This window comes from Callorhinchus milii, unplaced genomic scaffold (assembly GCF_018977255.1).
Source record: "Callorhinchus milii isolate IMCB2004 unplaced genomic scaffold, IMCB_Cmil_1.0 Scaffold1, whole genome shotgun sequence".
NCBI lineage: Eukaryota > Metazoa > Chordata > Chondrichthyes > Chimaeriformes > Callorhinchidae > Callorhinchus > Callorhinchus milii.
The window spans coordinates 68,347,648-68,360,772 of NW_024704742.1; the positions used below are offsets into that span (position 1 = coordinate 68,347,648).

Below are 13,125 nucleotides of genomic sequence, written 5' to 3' on the forward strand. Positions count from 1 at the left end.
AACCCTGCTGATTCAGATGGACATCAAAGATCCCATAATAATAATAATAATACTCGCATTTGATATAGTGCCTTATCATGTCATTGAAACGTATCAACCTTCTTCACTGTAAAGTGGATTCATTGTGTATTTTGTGAGTGAAACACGGCAGTCAGTCAAATAGTTCCATGGGATCTTTAACATCCACCTAAACAGGCAGACGTTTAACGTCTCATCCACAGGATGCCTGGCATTACTTGAAAAAGAGAAGGGAGTTTCTCCCGGTGTCCTGCCCTACACTCCCCCAAATAAAATTGATCATTCATCTCATTGCTGTTTGTGGGACACTGCACTGCGAAAATCGGCTGATGTGTTTGTCTACATAAAAACAGTCACCATGCTTCACTGCAAAGTCTTGCAAAATGCTTAGATACATTTTGACGATGTGATAAGGTATAATATCAAATGTTAAGGATGATTATTAATTTGTCAGTCAGATATTACTGTGTTTTGTGCCAAAATACAGTCACAATACTTATATCATTATTATTATATTATTATTATTATGTGGCAGAGAGGAGCGCACGCAGGTGGTCATTGTGAACAGCAGTGTCCCACATCCAGTCTTACTACTACTGTCTCCATGGACCAAGAGTGTGAAAATACAACGGATTTAATTTTGACAATTTAAATTCATCGGAAGTGCAGTTAGCAATAAAACAGGATAACCTTTTTTTCTGTATCAACATTCAAGCAATTCATAAATTGAGGCGTAAGTGCTTTCTGTGTACGAATGAAAGTGAGGTCTTCACTGATATGAATGGCTTCCCTAGTGAGGTCTCTGCCCTGAAATCATGTCAAGTCTAAACAAACACTGGTCAAGTCAAGTCAAAGAGGTACAGGGAGGTGTTGACTGTGGATCTGAAAGGTAATGTCAGTGAGAAGGGAATCAATAGCCCATTTCCTTTAATTACCTTCAGTAACCATCAGGGACGAGATGTGGTCCATTGCAATTACTGCAGAGAGGAAGTGGCTGGCCAGGGGTCAGGTGATGAGTGGAAGTGTTTCACAGCTGGCTGCGCAGAGTTTGTAAAGCTACAACGTGCAATGTTGTGGACCCTTTAAAATAACACATATTAATAAATAAATAATCATGCCATTTTCATACAGCGCCTTTCACGTCAGGGGGACGTCTCAAAGTGCTTCACGGAATTGACTGTGTATTTTGTAGGCGAACCCTACAGTCAATTTGCCTACAGCAATGCCCCTCTCACACACTGTCAACTGCCTTGGGACGTCCTCCCGACGTGAAAGGTGCTATATAAATGTAAATTTGTATTGTACAGTATTGTGGTTCTGCTTTTACAACCTTACTCTGCAGAGCAATCCACATCCCAACAACTCTGAGTGAAAAACATTTTGCCTAAGCTCTCCTTTCGCTGTCTTGTGACTTATCTTATAATGTTGGCCTCCTAGTCACTAAGTCCACTATGCTATGTGGAAATGATCACATTTATGTGACATTTCAGTCTCGGTGCAGAAATCAACAGAGATGTTCAACCAGCTGCTTCAAAGAGGATGCAATGTCCCGATCAACCCACTGATTATAAAAATCTTAAACAATTTTAACCTCATGGGATTGTTCGAAATGTCACGAACGAACAAAAAAAAGACAATAAGCTCAGCAGAATGTGTTCCTGATGTTCTGCTCTTCCACAGAAAACACAGTACACATCTCATCCAGCAACAACAACAACAAGATTACATTTGTATAGTGCTTTTCATGTTGAGAGAACGTCCCAAGGCGATGGACAGTGTACAATATTTCAGATCCGAGCTGGGGTCAGGGAGGGAGACGGGAGGGGAGGGGAAGGGGGGTGGCCATGGTATGGTCCAAGAGGAGAGTCTTGAGGTGGGACTTGAAGGAGGCTAAGGAGGGGGTGAGGCGGAGTTACCAACAGAATAATGCTCCGTAAAGCATCAATTTCAATACTAGTTGTTCAGTCATAACAGGTTTCACAAAAAGCTGTGTTCAGTTGATATGCCCTTAAAAAGCTCATTAAAAACAAACAATAGTTACTTGTATTTTTTTATTTCCCACTCACTCCCAAACAAACCTCTTTCTTGTTTAAACTCCTTTCTAGATAGACCATGACAAACTGTTTCATCTTGTCCAGAACAGTAGAATCAGAGGGCATGGCCTGCGATTGAAAAGGGGGTAAATTCAAAACAAATCTGCTGGAAACACTATTTCAGTGAGTGAGTGATAAATCTATGGAACAGGCTCCCTCGGGAGACAGTGGAGGCAGATAGTGTCAATTCATTCAGGTGTAAATTACATAGATTTATTTTGGAAAATAATATTTTAGGAGACAGTATAGGAGTAATTTGAGACATGACAAGTGTAGTATGGCTTTGAAGAACCAGGTAACTTTGGATCTACAGTTCCCAAAGCTTTCCACTGTGTTGTAGACCAATTCATACAGAATTAATTGCTATCACCATCTCCATTATTGTAGCAAGCAACTACCAGGATGGTAGAAGGTGAACCAGATGGACCTTGGTCTTTTTTTGTCTAGCAATTCCATTGTTCCTCCACCTGCCCCCTTTTCTACAGCTGGCTTGAGCCTTCTATGTGTCCCTTGAACTCTCCGCTCCACCATTACTGTGCATTCAGCCACAATGCTCCGAATCTCTGGAATTCCCCGTCTCAATCCCACTGCCTTGCCCCCTCTTTGCCCGTTTTGTGATGGAACCTGAAGACTTTCCTCTTTGACTGCGCCTATGGTCTCTTCCCTTATCTCCTCATTTCTTGTAAATGGCACCATTGATAAGTGCTCAGAGATGCCACCTCCCGTGAAGGGCTCTATATAGATGCAAGTTGCTGTTATACATTAGATACTTAATTCTTGGAGAATCATACAAATATATAATATATAATAATCCTTGCATTTGATATAGCGCTTTTCACGTTTTCTCGACATCTCAAAGCGCTTCACAGAATAGACTGTAAAGTGAATTGACTATATATTTGTGGGCGAAACGCGGCAGCCAATTGCACACAGCAGTGTCCCACAAACAGTCGTGGATTGAAAATGACCAGTTTATTATCGTTTTGTTTTGGAGGGATTATTATAACCCATGCTCCACATGGTTTTAGAAAATCTAAGTGTTGCAAACTGGTTTGAGAGCAACACATGATCATCAAACAGTATGGGAGCTTTAGGTGCAAAGTCTTGAAAAGGTAACCACTTTTCTGCTAAGAATTAATTACTTTGCTTTCATTATATCAGAACCGTAGAAAGTTACAGCACACCATCAGCTCATATTTTCCGTGCTGTAGTTTTCACTCAGACACCCTGATCTAATCCCACTCTCCTGCTTGCTCCATCACTGTTTAATATTTCTCTTTGTTGAGCATCTCATCCAATTCCATTTAAAAACAATTTATGGATGACTCGCATTTTACAACAATTTGCATTTAATATAGCGGCCTTCACGTGGAGTAGCATCTCAGAGCCCTTAACAATGGCATAGTTGAATGCTGAGCTAGGGAGAAAGCAGAGGTGAAGGTAGGCACGGTGGAAGAGGAAAGTCTTCAGGTGCAATCGGAAATGTGGCAAAAATGGGGAGGAATTGAAGCAGAGAGTTCCAGATTCCAACCACCCGGTGTCACAAAATCTTTTCTTTAATTCTTTGTGATCATCTTGAATTTGTGCCCTCTGCATTATCCACTTGCCAACCAATGGAAATAATCTTATATAATAATGCTTGTATTTGATTATTATTCCACCATCGGTGGCTGCACTTTCAGCCACTATGCCCCGAAACTCTGGAACACTCTTCCTCTATTGTACTGGAAGACCTTCCTCTTCAACCGTGCCTACGGTCACCTCCCCCCCTCCCCCCGACTCAGCGTTGTACTCCACCACTGTCGAGCTCTTGGATGCTATCCTGCATAAAGGGCATCATACAAATGCAAATTATTGTTGTTGGGGTTGATATAGAGCCTTATCTCTTGTCAAGATGTCTCAAAGCACTTCACAGAATACATTGTAAAGTGGATTGACTATGTATTTACCTTTTATTTCAATCAGGTCGCTTCATAGCCTCCTCAGCTCGAATGAAGAAAACTCCAGCTACTACAGGTGGTTGATGTCGCTTTGATAAAGTTGATCATCCGCTCACCAACTCTGTCTTCCATTGACTGTGTCTTCCTCAATACCCTTGGGCCCACTCCACAATGGTCAGGAGTGAGACTGGGATCATCCAAAAAACAGAATCCAAATCCCTTGTGTAAAGTGAAGGAAGTGATTGAAAGTGAAAGGCGTTATACAAATGTAACTTATCGTTGCTGTTGATGGCTGGGAGCCACTGGAACCTCAGGACAGGAGTAAAGCGAAAAATCTCCCAACAGGAGACAGCCAGTACCCAGGTACACCATGAGGCAAGAAGCTAGTACCTGTTGATCAGTTGAAGAGCCATCAGATCACAATCCGGACAGAAACCTGAAACACTCATAAAGGATGAGTTGTTACTGGGATTGTGGCCAAGATGCTCACACTTGGGAAGTCCAGAGTAATCCTGGAGGTTTATAATAAATAATAATAATAATCCTTGCATTTGATATAGTGCCTTATCATGTCGTTGAGACATCTCAAGGTACTTCACTGAATATTTTGTAAAGTGAATTGACTGCAAGTTTTATGGGCGATATGCGGCAGCCAATTGCACACAGCAGTGTCTCACAAACAGTCATGGATTGAGTGACCAAACTTTTTATTTATTTTTAATTTGAAGGGATTATTACCCCCAGAAAAGCGATCCACCATTCGACTAACAACTGGATTCTGACCTACTTCTAGGTAAACAGAGGTGTGTGGAGTAAGGAAACTAATCCCTTCAAATTAAAAATAAATTAAAAGTTTGGTCACTCAATCCATGACTGTTTGTGAGACACTGCTGTGTGCAATTGGCTGCCGCATATCGCCCAAAAATAGCGATGCCATTAAAATATATTTTTGATTGATTCGATCTGGCAATTGATGAGAACAGCAATCAAAATTAAGTTAACCGACTTCAGATGTTCCAGGTGACCCTAGCATCTGTTGTGATGCCGTCCCACTGATCTGTAATGGTTGGCTACAGATACAAATAGCAGAAACCCTGGAAAGATGTGGCAGATTGTACATCAACTGTAGATTTCTTAGGGAGGTCACGCAACTTCTGTCAAACAGAATTTGGTCTGGATAATTCACAATCTGCATAGAGCTCCACTTAACACTTATAAGAACATAAGAATTTGCTTGGCCAAGGTCTATCTAGTTCACAGTCCACCATCCTGGCAGTCACTTGTGTCGTATCCCAAACTATATATTGAGATATTATTTTCTAACAGAAACCTATCTTGAAACAAACAACGCTTTCTGCTTCCACCGTCCCCCTAGGGAGCCTGTTCCATAAGTTTTCATACTGTTCCATATGGAGCAAGCCCTCCACCGCCTTGCTCCTCTCTACCTCTGTGACGTCCTAACCCCCTATCAACCTGTCTGCTCATTTCGCTCAGCGGGCTCCGGCCTGTTTCACGAGCCCTGCTTTGCCTGGGCCTGCAATTGAAGTGGGGTAAATTCAGAACAAATCTGCGGAAACACCATTATTGGCCACAAATCATTCACTCAGGACAAAGAAAGAAAAACACACTAATTACAGTTTTTTTTGAATGAGCACATTTATTCTGATTATAACTAATTTAGCCACTATTTTGTCCCAAAATACCAGATTTTTCAGATTCAGGGATTCAGTCAATAAGTATTTACACTTGTGCAGTCACCAGTTTCAGAACTATTGAAGGTAGGTAGGGTAGTGGACATTAAAATCCATTCAACATATAAATCACCATATTCAATTTACTGAATGCACTACACAAAACGTTGGAAACAGCTGTGCCAAGCGTCCAAATGTGACATAGGCAAAACTCAAATAACTTAATGGGGCTTTGCATGATATGTAATAAAGATCATTGTACAAGCTATATAAACTATTTTATCAAACCCAGCCTTGCTTTTCACTGTCCACAAGTGCTCCTAAACTACTAAAGAAACTTAAAAATAAAAGAAAAAGAAAATCCACCAATTTTTTTTCTTAGTCATAAAAAAATAAATACAGGTTAAGAAAACTGCTGTTATTTGTACATTAAGAAAAATATTATTGTTAGGAGCAAATGATAAATCATGACATTTACATTTACAAACTATACTTTTTTGAAAAAAAATCGATTAACATTTAATGAATATTAGATTTTTAAAAAAAATAAGCTGTGGATTTGTTTTGGTCCAATTTAGACATTTAAATGATACACATGGATCACTGGATTTAAGACGAATATTTTTTAATGCCTGTTCAAGTTGCAAAAGCTATTAGACTACCTTTGCACAAAATGGTGCCATTAAACCGGATAAAAGTTTGGAAAATAGGGCAGATGCACTTACAGGAAGAGGATAGCAATCTTTAGGCAGGTTTTACCCACAGCTCGGCAATGCTCTACACAGTATTTTTTTATTGGTGATCAAGGTTAGACCTGCTCACCCCCATTAACTGAATTAGACCAAATACATTCCACTTAGGGAACGAGAGTTGTCCCCACAGACAAGCCCCAATTGCCCCCACCCCACAACCCCCACCCCCAACTCTTCTAGGCCCCGAATTGTTTAAGGACAATGCAGTCCTGAAACCTGTCTTCATGACCACCTGAGCAAATCAGGTGACTGAGTCACCTCTCTGGCAGGGCAACGCCAGCCAGGCCTGAGCCTCGTGACCAGGTACTCAAGTGAGCTGTACACTTCAATATCTCTGCTTCCTCTAATGAGGGCAGATCACATGCCTCTGATAAGAAGTGCTGCAATACCAATCCCAGCCAACAGAGGTCTGAAGGCAGAGCTGTTATCAACTCAAACCCTTCCCATAATCCTGACCATTGTGGGTGAGATTTTGCTGTGCTCGCTCTTCATAGACCAACCTCAGCAGCAGAACGTTTCTGGGATTTGCTAGTTCAACAAGTAAATGATAAAAACAGAAAATGCACTTGATTTCAGCCAAAAGGCAGAGAAAGGATTACTGTGTCGTAGTAATACTACAAATGATTACTACTACACAGTACTTTTTACTGGGAAAAGCAGCTCCTTTCCTGCTTCTTGAGGCATCTTTCACAAACAGATACAAAGAACATATAAAAGATAACATAACACATTCACACCTCATATGTGTAGTACACTGTGGCTAAAATTGAAGAGATTAGCCTTTTACACTATTCTATTCAGATCGTATTTCCAAATTATCAATACTCAACATCCACACATCAGTATTTTCTAAATTCATATAGAACTTTATAACAAGTTCCATGGTGTATTTTTTTAAGATGCAAAATGAAAGGTAGAGACACATGTTAAAAATTTACAGGACCTATAAACATTTAAATTAACTTGGACAGTAGACACTGGGGTATGTGAACACGACCTAGGTAGGTGATCAGATTTTGTTTTTAGTTGTAGGCTTATAAAACAGAGATCAATATTTAAAGCAGCATTTTTTGTGATTATTCACTTACAGATCTGCAATTTTGTGCACTAGTAGACAGCTACTATCCAACAGCACAATGGGGTGCTTCAGAAGTCACTTGCCTTTCCATAGAACATCACAACATAAAAATAATTTTGCTTACTGTTGATAAATGGCAAGGAATTGATAAAACATATAAACATAAACTCCTGAAATGCCTGAGAAACAAACAATGGTGCACATAAAATGTATCATGTTTAATGGCACTGTTCAATTAATGACAAGGGTATTTTTTTATCTCTCTCAATCAAAGGTGAAATAAACAAACATTGGCAATGAGGAACTGGATTCAAGGGCATCAACTGATTAATGCCAGCTATTATACGATCATACAGTTCTTCCATGCTCTACCCCCTGAATGTCACAAATACCTCTCCAAGCAGCTAACAAACTGAATTAACAACAATTGAAACATCAGGCAACACATTCAATAAAACGGCTGAAATCAGACTAATATGCTAACAATCTTGCTACATATAAAATTTCTAAACAATAAGAAGCCGATGGTACCAACCTCTAAAACCAATAAGATATGTACACAGGTTTAGGTATATTAACAAATAGAATATTACAAAATATTGCGAAGGCAGCTCTTGTTTTCACTTGAAGTTAGCGTAATCCGAAAACGCATCAATGTATTCTTGCACCACCTTGTAGCAGAATTCATACTGTTCCTGCAGAAGAAATAAATATCTTTAGTTCAGTTTTAGTTGCAAGGCATTTGCTTTTGAATCGCTACATTAAGAATACTAAAACTATCCTCCTTGGGTGGGGTTATGCGGGGTGAACTGGCTCCAAGGTGACATGCCTGGCAATGGAATGTCGGAATCGAGTCAGGCCTCTGTGGTGGTCTCGGAAGTCCGCTTCCTGAGCCAGACGGGTCCACAGTATTTCAGGGCACTGCTGATGACAGCAGTCATTGGTGGCAGGGAGTCAGCCGACTCATCTCCTGTTAACACTCCAAGCCAAAGCCCTAATGCAATAAAAAAAAATTGGTGCTATCATAAGCTTTGACACAACAGGTGACAAGAAGACAAACTAACCTGGTGTAAAGCAGGGCTGAAGATCCATTGGAGCGCTTACCACCTTCGTGTATGTAATTTAGTTTACAATACTTACCAGTGTCTGCACCATATGTGGCCTCTGTAGTCGGAGACTTTTTACTGTTTGAAATACGTCCAGGATGCCCTCAGCTTTTACTCTTTCCAGCACAGTGCTCAGAGCACAGAACGTTCCTGTCCTCCCAGCTCCAGCACTGAGAACACACATGCAAATTAATGCTTTAAAGCAAACATTGAAAGTATTGCTCAGTTTACAAACCACGGCCAAAAGTGGCAAGTGGCCGAACACCAACAACAAATTACATTTGGATAGTCCCTTTCACGTCAGGAGAGGCAAGAACTAGGAAGCTAATATGTACTTTTCTTCAACTAACACAAATCAGTCAATAGAGCAATGACCCCCCCCCCCCCCCCCCCCCACACACACAAATGTTAACGGTTATCATTATTTCGTTGCAGAGTTTGATTTTCTTCAAAACAAAAGGAGAGGGCGATTTATTGTTCAGCACTATTATCAGTGATAAACCTGAACCTTTTCCAAATTCAACTAGTATTACAATATAAATTACATTTATATAGCGCCTTTAAAATTAGGAGCAAGTCTCAAATGCTTCACACGGGCTGGGCACCTGAGGGGAAAGATGATGAAAAGCACGGTGAGAGTTCAGGCTTCAGAAAGGCTAATGTTTCTAAAGCTTTCATTTATCATGCACTTCGGGCATTTATTCTAGAGCTAAACCTGGACTCTTCAGTATGGTGGAGAATAACAATAACGTGTTCCTAGCGTATTTAGCACCTTTTACTTTAAGAGAACATGTCAAAGCTCTTTACAAAGATGGACGGAAGCCAGAGCTGGTGGTGGTGGGGGAAAAGTGGCTGAAAACACAATCAAAGAAGTAGGTCTTCAGGAGGGATTTGAAAGCAAAGAGAGAAAGGGAGGCATGGATGGGATTTGGGAGCCACGAGGGAGGAAGAGCCTGAAGGTTTGACTGCTGATAATGGGACAGAGTGGGCAGGGAACATGAACTGGGTTAGAGTCAGTAGAATATAGGAGGTAGCCAACAACAACTTGCATTTATATAGCACCCCTCATGTAGGGTAGCTTCCCAGAGGCCAGGGTGAAAGGGTCGCAGGAGAACCCTGGGATAAGGTGCTGCAAGGACATGGGAGACATTTGAAACTGAGAACGAGGATTATAGGATCTGCTGGGGGATAGGGAGTTAGAGGAACCCATTAAGGATGGAGGTGATGGGTTAGCGGAGCCTCGTGCGGGAGAGGATATGTGGGATTCTGAATGGTCTATTTATTTCTGATGCTTTACTTAGCTTGTTTAAACTCCAGGAGTTACCCCAACACATAATCTGGGATCCGCAAACCTTGGCTCTTGCCAACCTGCGCTTAATACTTCCTGGAAATCAGGCAAACAGGATGCATCCCTCCCGCTTGGGACAGAATGTGTACTCCTTTCCAGACATAGGGAAAATTCCATGTATACGTGGAATATGTATATGGAACACTCAGACTGATTTGGATACTCTTAAGCACGGTGATGGGTTTCTGCATGTGTCAGATGCCGACTGACCAAACAAATTCTGTACAGATGAGTGTGTCTATATTTGATGATACTGCCTGCAGCATACCACTCAGTGGTTTGTGGTTTACCTGCAGTGCACTGTTATGGGGTGGTTCCCCGACTGTTGCTGTTGTTTCTGCACAGCTGCGATCAGGTTAATCATGCCTTTCCCATCAGCAGGAATGCCCACTTCAGGCCAGCCATGAAAGTGGAACTGCCTGATTTGTCGAGTCTTGTTCTCCTTAAAAACAACAAGCAGATTGCACTTATTAAGGAGTCACATTTCTGTGCAAAAGCCACCACCAGTTGAGTAACTATTCCCAGCTTTCATTTTCAGGAGTCGGACAGTTAGGATGCAAGTTATAAATCGGCACCTATTGGGCACTTTATCTTACTGCATTTTTGCAAATTATTTTTATGATCTAGACGAGGACATTGAATGTAACATCCCTAAATTCGCGGATGACACAAAACTAGGTGGGAGAGTAAGCTCTGAGGATGATGCAAAAAGATTGCAATGGGATATAGATAGGCTAGGGGAGTAGGCAAGTAGATGGCAGATGGAATTTAATGTGTGGAAGTGTGAATTTATTCACCTAGTTAGAAAAAATAGAAAAACAGATTATTTTCTAGAGGGGGAGAGATTAGATTGTGGTAGTGTTCAGAGGGATTTGGATGTCCTTGTGCACCAGTCTCAAAAAGTTAGTTTGCAGTTGCAGCAAGCAACTAAGAAGGCGAACGGCATGTTAGCGTTCATCGCAAAAGGTTTAGAGTACAAGACTAGGGAAGTCTTGCTGCAACTGTACAGGGCCTTGGTGAGACCGCACCTAGAGTATTGTGTGCAGTTTCGGTCTCCTTATTTAAAAAAGGACATACCTGCCCTAGAGGGGATGTAGCATAGATTCACTCGGTTAGTTCCTGGGATGAGGGGACTGACCTATGAGGATAGGCTGAATAAACTAGGGCTATATTCTCTAGACTACAGAAGAATTAGGGGAGATCTTATTGATACATATAAGATTCTTAAAGGGCTGGATAAAGTAGACACTGAGGGTCTGTTTCCCCTGGTAGGAGAATCTATAACCAGGGGTCACAGTCTTAAAATTAAGGGTCAGCCTTTTAGAACAGAGTTGAGGAAACATTTCTTCACTCAGAGGGTAGTGAATATATGGAATTTACTACCCCAGAAGGCTGTAGATGCTCAGTCCTTGAACATCTTCAAGGCTGAGGCTGATAGATTTTTTTTAAAAACAGAGGGATTAGGGGATATGGGGATAGGGCAGGTAATTAGAGTTAGGTCTGAAGATCAGCCATGGTCTTATCGAATGGCGGGGCAGGTTCGAGGGGCCGAATGGCCTACTCCTGCTCCTAATTCTTATGTTCTTATAATCCTTGCATCTGATATAGCGCCTTATCACGTCGTTGAGATGTCTCAAAGTGCTGCTCAGAATATATTGTAAAGTGGATTGACTGTGCATTTTGTGGACGAAACACAGCAGCCAATTGTGCATAGCAGTGTCCCACAAACAATCGTAGATTGAATGACCACATTTTTGGGGGGGTGGGAGAAGGGATTCTAATCCCCGGAATCCACCAACCGACTAATAAACGTGTTCCTACTTACAGCTAGGCAAACAGAGGCGTGTGGAGTAAGAAAACTTGCCTAAGCTTTTGCCCCATCTGGGAGTCAAACCTGAGTTCTCTGGCTTGTGAGACGAGCGTTCTTAACCACTACGCTACAGGACTCCGTAATTATAGTATTTATGACTGCCAAAATAACACATTTTATTCTGTTAGCGATACAATGTCTGTTGTCCTACATGTTAAGAATTGTACTTTGTGTTTGGTACCCCAATCTATTGACAAGGTCAAAGCTCACCCTTGTGTTTGTTACAAACAGATCACGGACAGTATAACTTTCACTCTCCTCTTCCTTTTTGATTTCAATAGAAATATCACCGTGGGAAACAGATCCTTCAGAAGGCCAGTACTGGGCACACTTCTCCTGTGGAGATACAAAGACAAATTATTAATATAAAGAAAGAATTTAAATAAGTAATATGATTTTCTTTTAACCCTCCCCTCCTGGGAGGGGTACATGGTAAAGCTCTCTTTTGAGCTACTGTGGAGTTTTCTTGTCAGGCTTTGTATGTTGATAATACTACTTGTATTTGATTTAATGCTTTATCACACTGTCGAGAATGCCTCAAAGTACTTCACAAAATATACTGTAAAGTGGTGCGACTGTGTGTATTTTGAGGGCAAACATAGTAGCCAATTTGCGCATAGCAGTGTCTGACAAATAGACATGGAGTAGGTGACCAATTTTATTTGGAGAAATGTTAGTCAAGACTGACATTTGGTTTGAATGAAGCATCAGAAGTTGGCCTGGTCACCACAACGATCTGACTCCCAACTATCTGAAAACAGCCTTTAGTTATAAACAAATTAGAAACCCATTTTTAAGTGAGGTGGGCTGGATCACCAAGAAAATGTTGCCACTAGTAGAAGCATAGAGAAATGAAAGCCATTGAGTACTCAATGGATCCTCATCCTCACCTACAAGGCCATTCACGGCCTTGCTCCCTCCTACCTCTCCGACCTACTATCCCCCTACCTACCTGCCCGTACCCTCCGTTCCTCTGGCTCCGGTCTGCTCCACATCCCCCGCCCCAACCGCCCTACCATCGGTGGTCGGGCCTTCAGCCTCTCAGCCCCCAGGCTCTGGAACTCCATCCCCCAGTGCCTTCGCCGCTTCCTCCCTCTCCTCCTTCAAGGCCGGTCTCAAAACCTTTCTCTTTGACCGAGCCTTCAGCTCCCCTCTCGACTCTCTTCCCCCTCCTCGCTCCCTCCCTTCCCTCCCCTCACCCTGACCATTTCCCCCCTCCTCGCTCCCTC

The 13,125-nt window shown here is 41.7% G+C and overlaps 1 protein-coding gene across 3 annotated transcripts in view; it reads right to left on the reverse strand.

The window, feature by feature from the left end:
* Positions 1-7,771: 7,771 nt before the first annotated feature.
* Positions 7,772-13,125, reverse strand: part of LOC103181498 (protein tyrosine phosphatase receptor type A) — a 108,990-nt gene continuing 103,636 nt past the window's right edge. For all 3 annotated transcript variants that reach the window (XM_042343616.1, XM_042343605.1, XM_042343621.1), the window contains 4 exons: positions 12,107-12,232; positions 10,317-10,468; positions 8,713-8,848; positions 7,772-8,267 (listed from right to left, as the gene is read on the reverse strand). In XM_042343616.1, the coding sequence (XP_042199550.1) occupies positions 8,193-8,267; positions 8,713-8,848; positions 10,317-10,468; positions 12,107-12,232 (489 nt within the window). In that variant the 3' untranslated portion in view covers positions 7,772-8,192. The remainder of the gene's footprint in view (positions 8,268-8,712; positions 8,849-10,316; positions 10,469-12,106; positions 12,233-13,125) is intronic.